The 11,998-nt window shown below is 45.6% G+C and overlaps 1 protein-coding gene across 3 annotated transcripts; it reads left to right on the forward strand.

The window, feature by feature from the left end:
* Nucleotides 1–390: 390 nt before the first annotated feature.
* On the forward strand, nucleotides 391–10,710 carry hs2st1a (heparan sulfate 2-O-sulfotransferase 1a). 3 transcript variants are annotated; one of them, XM_067253179.1, is made up of 8 exons: nucleotides 391–815; nucleotides 7,040–7,281; nucleotides 7,523–7,608; nucleotides 7,771–7,909; nucleotides 8,137–8,234; nucleotides 8,604–8,761; nucleotides 9,044–9,290; nucleotides 9,450–10,710. In XM_067253179.1, the coding sequence occupies exons 1-7, from the start codon at nucleotides 692–694 to the stop codon at nucleotides 9,268–9,270; spliced, it is 1,074 nt and encodes a 357-aa protein (XP_067109280.1). In that variant the 5' UTR covers nucleotides 391–691; the 3' UTR covers nucleotides 9,271–9,290; nucleotides 9,450–10,710. The 3 variants fall into 3 exon arrangements, with proteins under 3 accessions (XP_067109280.1, XP_067109279.1, XP_067109281.1); XM_067253180.1 differs by having other exon boundaries at nucleotides 440–461; nucleotides 706–815; nucleotides 9,044–10,710; XM_067253178.1 differs by having other exon boundaries at nucleotides 9,044–10,710.
* The last annotated feature ends 1,288 nt before the right edge of the window (nucleotides 10,711–11,998 follow it).

Below are 11,998 nucleotides of genomic sequence, written 5' to 3' on the forward strand. Positions count from 1 at the left end.
TAATTTGTTAAAATAATTTTCACGCGTGTGTACATTCTACAGAAATTGTATTAAATTCACATACACTATCGTAAAAACAAATAATACATCAATAATAATTCGCTATTTTCCATCAAAGTGCTTTTTGGCTTGGCAGAGGGTCGCCTTTCTTCTTTGCGAGCGCCAGTGCAGTTACATTTCAGCTGTGTGTGAACAGCGCTCCCTGTCGCCAAATCTGGAGAAATTGAAAGAAAATATCCAATCGCGTCAACAGGCGTTAGCTGCCGACGAATGAAAACCCTGACCATTTTAGTGGACTGTTGGAGCAACCAATAGCATTTATGATACGAAAAGTCCCCCATCGCCGACGATCGCTGTGCGGAGTAGCCTACACTGAACGGGACGAGACTAGAAGACTGGCACAGCCAGAGGATCACAAGCCTAAATAACTACTCGTTAGAGGCACTATAATCACAAACGGGGTGCGTCTTATACTGTTCAATGTTGTGAAAGTACAGTATTTTATAAACAAACCCGGTTTACCCAAATCTTATATTCTCGGATTAGGGATTTGATCACTGGATAACATCATTGGAAATACAGGGCCACCATGCACAGACACCCGCTCTCCTGGTAGCAAATTGCCAACGTTATACTGCCTCTTATTGTTGTATTTCTGACATGGAATAACACGTTTTTACTGGATTGTTTGATGGGGCTACTAAGGATCATGCTGCCGCCCAAGTTTCAGCTTCTGGCGCTATTGGCATTCGCCGTAGCCATGGTCTTCTTGGAGAATCAAATCCAGAAACTGGAAGAGTCCCGAGGAAAGCTCGGTAAGTACCGCAGTCAAACCATTCTGATCCGGCTGGCTGAGGTGTCCTCAGTCCGTTCTGAGCGGCTCCAGGTCATAAAACATAGACATTTATTAAAATGAATTAATATCTGTTAATTCATAGTCTATACTGGAACTCTGTCTAGACAAACCTTATGTCCAATAGTGTGTCCACAATATTTGGAATAGAAAACAGTTTTCCCACTATAGGCACTTAAGGCACTCTAGGCCTCAACAAAGAGACGGTTATTGCATTAATTCCAACACTGTAGGTTAGGGGAATCCCTTCTAAGTGGGGGCAGAAACTGTGTGTTTTCATCTCAGGTCCAGTTCAGACCTCAAAATAGAAGAAACTAAAGACCAACTGAGAGTATATTACATCTATTTATCTCTGCACTGTAGGCGTAATGCTTCTTCTCATTGCATAACACTTTCAGAGCTGTATGTTTGGGGTGTGTGCATGTGATACTAGTTATACTACTGTACAGAATGAGTCTTCAAAATGCTGCTAGGTTACATAAGGATAAGATGTTGAAATCAGATGTGAGGAACTGTCTTTCGCCTTTCGCTCAACCCTAAGAATCTGTTGACTTGGCAAAACCTCTGATGGATGGCTCCAAGGAGCAGACGTCTGTGTGCTGGAGGCCAGAATGATGTGCTGCATAGCCAAATAGTTGTGAGGTTTGACAGGGGTGGTGTGATGGACAGCTCCCAGCCTTGTTGGACCAGATGCTGCTGAGGTGCTACTGGTCTGACCCCAAAAGAATTCTCTTTTGTTCTTCTAATGTTAATCGCAAATTCCTGTGTAGCCTTTCCATTGTACCTGACTCCTTTTCTTATTCCCCTACCCCTGTTTGGGTCTCTTTTTTTACACCGAAAGTAAATCTCTTTTCCAATTTAAAGTGTCCAGCAGGGAAGCAAAGCTAATCGCCTGGAGTTTAATGAAACCTTGCTGCATTGCAATCATGCCACGGCCTTGATGATCTGAGTGTCCTGCTGGGGTGAGCCTGCTCTTGTATTATCTGACAACATTCTCTCCCTATGGCAGGCCCTTAGGCTAGGTCAACAGTGGCAGAGACGATGAGGCGAAACGTGAGGTGCTCAGGGTCCAAATGCATTAGGGGGTAGTAGAGGCGTACTGTGCCTCCCTGTAACTCTAGAGGCGAGTCACGCTTGGCTAGGAGCAGCACAAATAGAAATGTTGTTTATAAACCTGTCACCTTATGACCCGTGTAACTGAAGTGTAGCACCACACCTGTCTTTTTCACCACTTCTCAGCCAGCTCGTTTAGACATGACGACTTGTGTTTCCACGCTGTAAAAGGCTTTGGCTATAGTCAGATGAACTATTGCTACGTAGGCCAGACTCCCGTGAAAGCCCTCATCTTGCCTCTTCCACTTCGCTTCGGTTCTGTTTCTGTTACCATCATCCAGAGCACTCAGATCCATGTTTGAACTCTATTTGACACAGTAGTGAGCTTCTAGCCTCCCTGCGGGTTATAAAAAGGCTTGAGTCATTCACTGTCTGTTGGCTGGCCTCCTCTACACAGGCCTCTGTAGCTTTATTGTAGCGTCTCCTGGTCCAGAGAGAGTCTGTCACTCAGCACTGCTCCCAACCAGGCCACCACAGAGCCTAATGGAGGAGAGCACACAGTGAAAACACAGGTGTCAGGAAAGGATCTGGTGTGGACAGAAAGAGTGCTAATGGTGTCAGCTCGAGCTTGGAGAACACACGATTGGCACCGCGCACTTAGCGAAGAATGTGTCCCCTGAAAAGTTGTGTGAGGCTGGCCGGATAGTCATCCTGCAGTCGGAGGGACGCTGACAGACAAGCTTGTCGCGTTGTTATGAACTGTTTCGCACCCTCTGTGTAATTGAGACCAGTCTCCTAGCAGCCAGCTCCCTCTCTCGCAGGGTTGTAACAAATGATGCAGTCGAGGTGGTTAAGAATGCGTGAAAGCAGGTGGGATTCCTCCACAGCAGTGATTGGAAGCGGGTTACAATAGCTTTACAACGCTGATCAACATTCTCTTTCAGAATACAGACCTGCAGCTTCCTCTGTCATAATCTCTCGTAATTATATTAGTTTCATCAGAGGGCGTCTGTTGCCAGTCAATAACCATAAACAGCTGCTTTATCTGGGGTGTGGGTTGCTGCTGGTAGATTATAGACTAATCCCTTGTGGCCAAACAGCAGGGCTGTCAACATGTTTGGATACATCCTCTGCTTCAGAGCAGAGGATGTATCCAAAGAACTCACATTACATTTTGGTCTCATTGTAGGAATATTCAAACCCCTAGCCGCTCCAGTTGTAAGTCTTCCCAAAAAGAGGGGAGAAGATGTGCCTGCAGCGCTTTACAACCAATTTCATCAGAGAGAATAGAAAGAGAGAGAGAGAGAGAGGGAGGTGTGGGTGGGATAAAGGCGTCTCTGTGAACCGCTCCACTTTTCTCCATCTCCGCCTGCACCCAGTGTCCCCAGCTGTGGTCCTGCCTTCATCTTGTTTGCTACCTCATGTCTAGTGTACCAGCATCATCATGTTTGTGCTTGACACTCTCTTCCTCTTTAGCACAGTACCCTGCTGGCACTGCCTGTCTACCAGCTCCCCAAAGACCTCTTCTCAGCTCTGAAGTAACGTGTCACGTAGAGGACACTTGGCCTCCTCCGGATGTTTCTGTTCATGAGTGATCTCCACCAGGCGACTGTTCGTGGGGATCCTGATAGCGCTGAGGATGGGCAACGTTTACATGGCTGTTTACACGATGCTAACCATAGACCTAGTAACCTTAGCTAGGTAGTTTACAATGGCATTAGCCTACGTATTAATCAACATAATCAGCGCCCTACTGACACATTCCTGTTAGAGGGGCGAAATCTCTATTAGGCTTTTTTGGTAATGTGGTGGGTCCTATTAACCTTTGCACCTTCTTTTAATTGTTCTATGAATAGCTGCCCTCAGCTCTGCCCGTTTTCCCCAGGCACCTGTCTATGCATTATTAATCTGAAGCTGTTATGGGCCGAGAAGCAGAGAGGGGTTGTTGTAGTCACTGGATCTACATTGTTATGTAAGCTATGTTTGTTTCTCTATTCAGATAGCTGGCAATGCTGTGGTTTTTACTGCATTGTACGTCTGTCAAACTCTATTTTTGTGTTGGTCTGGGAGAACGTTTTGTGGTTACCTACTAGGAAAAGATTGTATAGAAATACATTGGGTTTCAATTTCCCTCTTATTTTTGAACAAAATCGTTTGAAGAACAGATGGCTTTATAAATGTTGGCTCATTCTCCCGCTGATTCAGTGACAAGTCTTGTCAAGGCAAGATCTGGTCAAATCGATTCTACACCCTGACAGCTAGTGGCCCTTCTTAACAAGGCATGGAGTTATTAGTGCTAAGAAGCTGCCATCTGTGTAAACTGCTCTATAATCTCCTCTAACTGTCTGTCTGTGCTGCGGCAGACAGACTGCAGGCCTCGCGCTCACTCACCTGTCAGAGCGATGTGATGAGCCGGGATGGCTGAGTGAAATGACAGGGCTGTCTGTGATTAGGCCTGACTTGTCTCATTTGTACGAGGTGAACATCACTTACGAAGATATTTCCCATCCTCCATTCAATAGAACACCCAATCAGAGGTCTTCAGGGTTCACTTTCTCTCCGTAATTATACACTCTGCAACCTGATTTGTCATTGCAGGAACCAGAACCAGATCCATGTCCAATGTCCATGAAAGCTGACTTGTGTCCTGTCTATTAAATCCACAATAGAAGAATGTTACGTGTATCGTCATTTACAATAGAGATTTAACAGGCTGCAAAAAAAAATATATCTGGTTCGAAAGAATGGGTTTTCACCTCAAAGGCCAAAGTTGGGATTGTGTTTGTGCGAATGGAGAAGCCAGTGTGAGCTGGGCTACTGGCACATGGATCTTCATCCACTGCGCTGTCTGTGATGCTGCTGGAAGGCCTCCTCACAGGAACCATCATTCGACTGTCTCTCCTGATTTTCTTCCTGGTCTGTCTAGCCAGCCTCAGTAGTCTCTCGGCCCAGTCCCTGTCCTCTCTCCTCCAGCTGTCTAGACCTCAGCTGCCTGGCTGGATGTGAATGAGAGCTTTCATGGAGCATCAATGATTCATTTGTGACTCAATCCCAGGAAAATCCTCACCACCCCCCCGCTACAGTAATCGGTCCTAAAAAGAGCACTGCAAGGAAATAGAATTATAACTTGTCGTGCTGCTGTCATTTCTTCCTAAACATGTCACAGATGTGTGTGTGTGTAAAAGAGAGATGAAAGGCACAGAGATCAAATGGAAAGAATCTTCCGAACGGGGAGGGGGGGGGGGGGGGGTAGTGGCTGCAAGCTGGGCAAATAGACAGTGACTGCACTGTGTGTGTCTGTGTTGTTGAGCTCATCTCAGTCATTGATAAATCCAGAAGACAGCACTAAGAAGTCAGATCCGGGATTGTTGACTGTGTATATACATTTTGGGAACACTGTTCATACACTAGCAATGCACGACTGATGTTCCAGTTCTCCCCCTAAACGAGTCTCAGACACACCTGCGCGTGTAATAATCATCCCTTAGCACACAAGCAGATCTTCACAAATGACCAATGTAGCTGAGTTTGTGTCGTGCTAATTGTCCCTTGTGAAGCACCACACAGCCCCCCCCCCCCCCCCCCCCCCCCGCTTCCACCCACCCCCACATCTAAACCTGCGTTACAGGAGAATACAAAAACAGCACTCCATTTTTACAGCAGCAACCTAGATCTCCCTGTCATCCTCCATTGATTTTGCAATCGAGCGCTATTGAAGCAGAACCATAGATGGCGTATACCTCTCAGTCTGGTGATAGCCAATCTCTATTACCCTCATCCCAGGCTTGGGCTCGGGGGGCTAACCCGCTCAGGGATGGAGAGCTGTAGAGTAGGATAGATTTATGAGGTGCCTGGAGAGAGGATCATCTTCTCTCTGTGTTTTATTATCCCATAAGATCTTACGAGATGGCTATAATACATGACAACCTGTCATATTTGCGGACTTGGCGAACAAATATGAAGGATGACTCAGAGTGGGCAACTCTAATCAAGCACGAAATTGCTTCAGTAAATATTTCCAGCTCTGTCTTTGGATTGTGAGTCCGGACTAATAGGCTTTCTAGTAGTTCCAGTGTTTAAGGCTGTGTTTCCTTTTGTGAGGTTGTAATTATGGCCTAAATGCACAGAGACGAGGGCGGAACCAGCGGAAATGGGGACTGAAAGGAGACACCGTGTGTGGCGAAAGTGATTCAGGGCCATAGAGACAGCTTTTGTCCAGTAATTAAATGACCTCCGAGGGGCCCATTAAGCTTAAGTGTCTTTGGCGCCCTCTGATACAGTGGTTGGAGCAAAGCCTGTTCTTCACAGAGAGAGGACCACAGCCAAGTCCACTGCACTGACTCGGTTGTTGGCAGATATCGCACCCTTAATAAAGAGGAGTCAGTCGGACCTGTTGTTATTTGGTCTTCTGGTTAGAGGTGAGGGTAGGGAGAGAGCACTTGGAGTGTCTCTGAGATCTGATCTGAAAATCAAACGAGGCGTTGCAGAGTCTGGGATGAAGCCTTCAGTGGATGCATGGTTAACGAATGTTTAATGCATTGTTTGTTTGTTTGTTTTCTGAGTGACGGTCACCGACCGCCCACACCTGTCACACCCCTCGCTGCAGCAGACGGTTAGCCACAGTTGCTAGCATGCAGCGGTGTGGCGTTGAACTCCAGCTTTGATCGGTCGACATCCGACAGCTGCCAGGGAGCGTGTAAACGAGGGGGCGGAGGGGGTGTGTGTGCTGGGTATGGGGAGGGGGGCGACGGGTGATCACAGATGACATCTTAATTGCCCCTCGGTGCCAGCTGCCTGCACGCCTGTGTCTCGGCCTGGCGTCGCGGCCCAGGTCCCACGGGTATTAGGAGCTCAAGTGTTGTGTTCCTGTGGAGATCTGAGGCATTGTTGTTACCAGCGTCACCGGTTGGCCTGACACTGATTCACACCAGGGGGAAAGCACATGAGAAGTCCTGTGCTATGTATTTCTCCAAGGTTGTTGGTCAATATGGTGTGTTTACTTCAAAACCCCATTGTTTTCAATGACGTATATGGCCTATATTATATGTTAAAATGAACATAGCAGCGCCCACTCTGTTGACTGTCAATTAGTGATCGACTGGCCCTTTTTAACCCTCTCTGTGCTGTCGGCAGAGCGGGCCATCGCCCGACACGAGGTGCGCGAGATCGAGCAGCGGCACACGCAGGACGGCCTGAGGGAGCGGGAGGCCCCGTCGACGGGGGCCGAGGACGTGGTGATCATCTACAACCGCGTCCCCAAGACGGCGAGCACCTCCTTCACCAACATCGCCTACGACCTGTGTGCCAAGAACCATTTCCACGTGCTGCACATCAACACCACCAAGAACAACCCCGTCATGTCCATGCAGGACCAGGTGAGTGGGGCTGGATGGTCCGATGTTCAGAGATGGAAGGGGATGCGAGTTGTCACACTTCCTGCTGTCAGGTTGTCCACTCTCGGCCCTCAGGAAATTGCTTTGACGGTGTTTAGATGCTACACTTAGCAACCCTCTGATCGGGAGATGCTAGAGGACCAGTGTGTTGTCGAGGAGAGGAACAGAAAGGAAACGTTGAAGATTGGTTATTAGATGTTTGTTGTCCTGTCTGTCTGCTCAGGTGCGATTTGTGAAGAACGTGACGTCGTGGCGGGAGATGAAGCCAGCGATCTACCATGGACATGTCTCCTTCCTGGACTTCACCAAGTGAGAGCTACATATAAGCATGGGGGGGGTCAGGTGGCTGAGCGGTTAGGGAATCGGGCTAGTAATCAGAAGGTTGCCTGTTCGGAATGGAATCACCATTGTCTGTGGTGATGCAGGTAATTGCATGGTTGCTCTTCAACACAACCTTTTCTGTTGGTACAGATTTGGGGTGAAGAACAAACCCATCTATATTAATGTAATCCGGGACCCAATCGAACGCCTGGTTTCCTACTACTACTTCCTGCGTTTTGGGGATGACTACAGGCCTGGGCTGAGGCGCAGGAAACAAGGAGACAAGAAGGTCTGACTCACACTTATCAACTAGCAGAATATAACCACCCTGATCTTGTTTACTAAAATAAATAAATGTCATTTCTGGTTTTAAACTGGTCATCCAGGTTCTATAAAGTGTTCGTAATGTGATCAAGTGGAGGGTGCTATCGACTTGAAACGTGTTATAAAACGTGTGAGCCTGTGTGCTAGTGGTTGTTGTATTAACCCGGGAATGTGTGTGTGTGTGTGTTTCAGACGTTTGATGAGTGTGTTTCTGCGGGAGGCTCGGACTGCGCTCCAGAGAAGCTCTGGTTACAGATCCCCTTCTTCTGTGGTCACTACTCCGAATGCTGGTATGGTCTCCTCGTTCTACACCTGGCCACCAGAATGTCAATGTTTTGTCAACTGTAAGAATCTCAATTCTCACAGTTGAGAGAGTAGTGTTGGTGCTGCCGTTTTGCTGTACCCCTCAAGCTTTCTGTAAGCTTTTAGCTAGTCTTGATGCTATCTCTCCCTGATGATACCAATCAATTTCCCTCCCTCTCAACTCTCCCTTTTTTCCTTCCACTCTCCATTACCATCCCTCTCCTCTCTCCCCTCTCCTCTTTCTAATATTTCTTATCTACTTCCCCTCGCAATCTGTCACCCCCCCCCTCTCTCTACCATCTTAACCTCCCCTCTCTCACTCAATTCTCCTGTCCCTCTCCATCGATCCTCTGCAGGAATGTAGGCAGTCACTGGGCCCTGGAGCAGGCCAAGTACAACCTGGTGAATGAGTACCTGCTGGTGGGGGTGACTGAGGAGCTGGAAGACTTTGTCATGATGCTGGAGGCCGCGCTGCCACGATTCTTTAGGGGCGCCACAGAACTCTACAAAACAGGTACACTGCAATGGACTCCCATAACGCGATGAAACCTGGGTTCACACAGACATGGAAAACCTGAACAATTTAAACAGTTTGGATTTCCAAGCCACAAAATGTTCAGCAAATAATGAAAAGTATTCCTTTATGCACAAGAGTGTACATGCAAGGATGTAATTGTAAGTAATGGTAATCCATTGGTCCATGCTGTGGGAACCCTGGAAAAACCAATGCACATACTGTATACTTATGACTCCTGCTGTGTTTCTGATTTTGTACTTTAAATCAATCTTCCCACAGGTAAGAAGTCTCATCTGAGGAAGACCAGCGAGAAGAAGCCCCCCACCAAGGAGTCCATCGCAAAACTGCAGCAGTCAGCCATCTGGAAGATGGAGAACGAGTTCTACGAATTTGCCCTGGAGCAGTTCCAGTTTGTCCGAGCACACGCCGTCCGAGAGAAAGACGGGGAACTCTATCTGCTCGCCCAGAACTTCTTCTACGAGAAGATATACCCCAAAACCAACTGAGGCAGAGACACACAAGAGAAGTACATCTGCCCAGTCACATTCACTCACCAGGGACAGAGAGTCATTTCCGCCAGTAAACCTTTACATCCACATGGGCTCATCTATGGAAATGCCTGTCCTCAAGTTGAGTCAGCAGTTTCTGAATGTTGTCTTTGAAACGGACTCCTCCATCTCCACAGTAACCAAACAGAACCAAGAGGTCTTCTACATGTGACATTGCCAGGAGGTCATGTTCCCACCAGTCCACTGGGATCCTTTTTCACTTCCAGGTGAAAGGTCACTGGAGCTTGACTGACACATGGCTAGAGACAAGTTGGCTCTGTCTATATGGTACCTGACCAGACTTCAAATCACATCACATTAATAGTATACTCCTTCCAAATGGGACATATTTGGGATGGAGTACTTGGTTGTCTGTTCTTGCATTTCTACCCTGCCCCCGCTATCATTATCTATGGAAAAATGGTCATAAACCTTTTACCTTAGAGAGTCAATTTAGTGTTGAAATGACAGCCCTGCTCCACAAGGAACTCAACACTTTCAACTACTGTGCTATCTTAGCGTTTTCTTATAAACTGAAGATACTTTTATGAAATCTAAATCCTGTGAACATGGACTTCATTGGGTGGCAAACACCCAACTAACTACTATTCATGTCTGTGGTACTATTGTGTGTTTTATACTGTGTTCATGTTACTGTTTTATGAATCTTGTACACTGTTACCGAGGATTTTGCCAAGGTGATATGGAACTGTTTACACATGTGAAATATGGAAGGTTATTACAAAATAAAACTGTTGTAAATAATTACTACTTTTAGTACAAGCTGATGATATTATGATTAACTTATGTTTGCTTTGTTAACAGCTTTGTACGTGTCTGGTCTGTACATTTCTTTCAGCTTTGCTCTTTGTTTTATAGTTTTGGGATTTTTTTTTTAACCATTTTGTCAATTCAGAAATGTAGGTCACATGCATCACTGTGCTGCTAAAATGCTATAATATTTACATAACCATAGCCAGAATTTACCTAGTTAGGATCTCCTTTATATTTCACTGTTTTTCCCTTTTATTGATTTCTAATCTTTGGTGTGCCATTGTACTTGCAGTATAGCTGCCTAACAAAAAGGTCCACAGTATTCTCCAGGTGTATTTGGTTCAGGCCGAGAGGCCATCATTACCTGGGATACACAGAAGTTTAGGCCTACACAATAGACATTGTACTTGACTTCTTGCGTTAAGGTCTATTTGAAGAGGCTGCTGTCAAAGGCTTAGTTTCTTAGCATATTGTGCCTTGCTCCTCGCCTAAATAAATTGACTTTTTCTTTCTCTTTGGCAGTTTCATCTGCTGGAATGTCAACATCAACTTGTCTTGTTTATTTCATGCTTAAGTTTATGTTGCCAAAAACAAACAGAATTTAATAAAAAAAATCTGATCTTTTATATGCATTTTGTCAAGCTATTATTATACATCATGGCAGATTATATCCCCCATTGACTTTTTTATTCAGTCTCGTACAAGGACACATGGTTGCAGGACTCATTCTTTTTGTATATTTGCCCGATTATTGCGCCACCTATCGGGTTAATCCCCATGGGTGTGTAGTGCCTGTTCTGACAAGTTTCAACGCTGATGTATCTATCATCGAACATCATCTATCATTAAGTGGAAGACTAATAATAATAATCCTCACGAAAACAATTGAGCTGTACTGAATATGCAAAACAACCCAATACATGTCATTAATAGACTGCTGTTCCCACTGCTCGCTGAAGGGGGAGCTTGTAGGCTATGTGTGTGTCCTTGAACTGCCTCACTGTTGGGCTAGTAATGTAGCAACAGAGAGATGGGCCGATTAAGTTATATTAGATGGCTCAGTTGAGATGTCCAAGTTGCTCTGGGATGTAGATGGGGTACTTAGTGTTGATTGGGATTGGATACAAGGAGTATGTGTTGTATAATGTGTTGTACAATGTCACTAAAATCTGATAACATAATCTCATGCGAGTCATCAGTAATTGAACCAATCTCAGATTAAACTGAGATCATTAACAGCAGCTTCCTGGATATTTCCCTGTGACCCAGATGGAGAAGCAAGACTTCCCCTGTGTAGGTTAACTTCATCAGCAATCCCCATTAGGCCTTCATTAGATGTTCATAATGTTTCATCAAGTTTATGCTTACATCTAGTCTTCATTGTTCATTATGCCTGACCAATTGTATTACATACAATAATAAATACTGGTCTAGCGCAGAAGACCAGTGTGTTATTTGTTTGCGTTGTTAGTTTATTGCTGTTGAAAGTTTGCTCAAAGGGAATGTTACGATGCAACTCTTCTTTTTCATTGGAGCCAATGCATGACATGTCACACAACAGTGACATGTAATCCACAGCACTGCGCCTTCTTGGAAGCTTGAAATATATTGTGTCTCAAATGCGAGGGAGTCATGTGTAAGAAAGAAATCCTGATTTTTCCACGCAAACTGCACTCTTGCATGTTGCCATGCAGTCAAACAACAACACATCACTCACAATCATATGTCCCTTTTTGCATAATGTACAGCACAGCAAACATAAGGCACTAGTGGGTTCATCAAACACAGAAAAAGTTCAGTAAGGCAATGCCTCAACCAGACACCATATGGCCTTTACTTTCACGCTACCAGGTCTTTGTAGAGCCATAACTGAAATTGTATGGCCTACAGCCACATACACACTTGATAGTGG

The sequence above is a fragment of the Osmerus mordax genome, chromosome 16 (genome assembly GCF_038355195.1).
Source record: "Osmerus mordax isolate fOsmMor3 chromosome 16, fOsmMor3.pri, whole genome shotgun sequence".
NCBI lineage: Eukaryota > Metazoa > Chordata > Actinopteri > Osmeriformes > Osmeridae > Osmerus > Osmerus mordax.

What these genes read in the sequence shown, in the direction of transcription:
- hs2st1a (XM_067253178.1), top strand. Translation starts at nt 692, where the DNA reads ATGGGGCTACTAAGGATCATGCTGCCGCCCAAGTTTCAGCTTCTGGCG. An exon ending in TCCTTCCTGGACTTCACCAA is followed by an intron (nt 7,609 to 7,770) that starts GTGAGAGCTACA and finishes CTGTTGGTACAG; the next exon opens with ATTTGGGGTGAAGAACAAAC. An exon ending in GGTCACTACTCCGAATGCTG is followed by an intron (nt 8,235 to 8,603) that starts GTATGGTCTCCT and finishes GATCCTCTGCAG; the next exon opens with GAATGTAGGCAGTCACTGGG.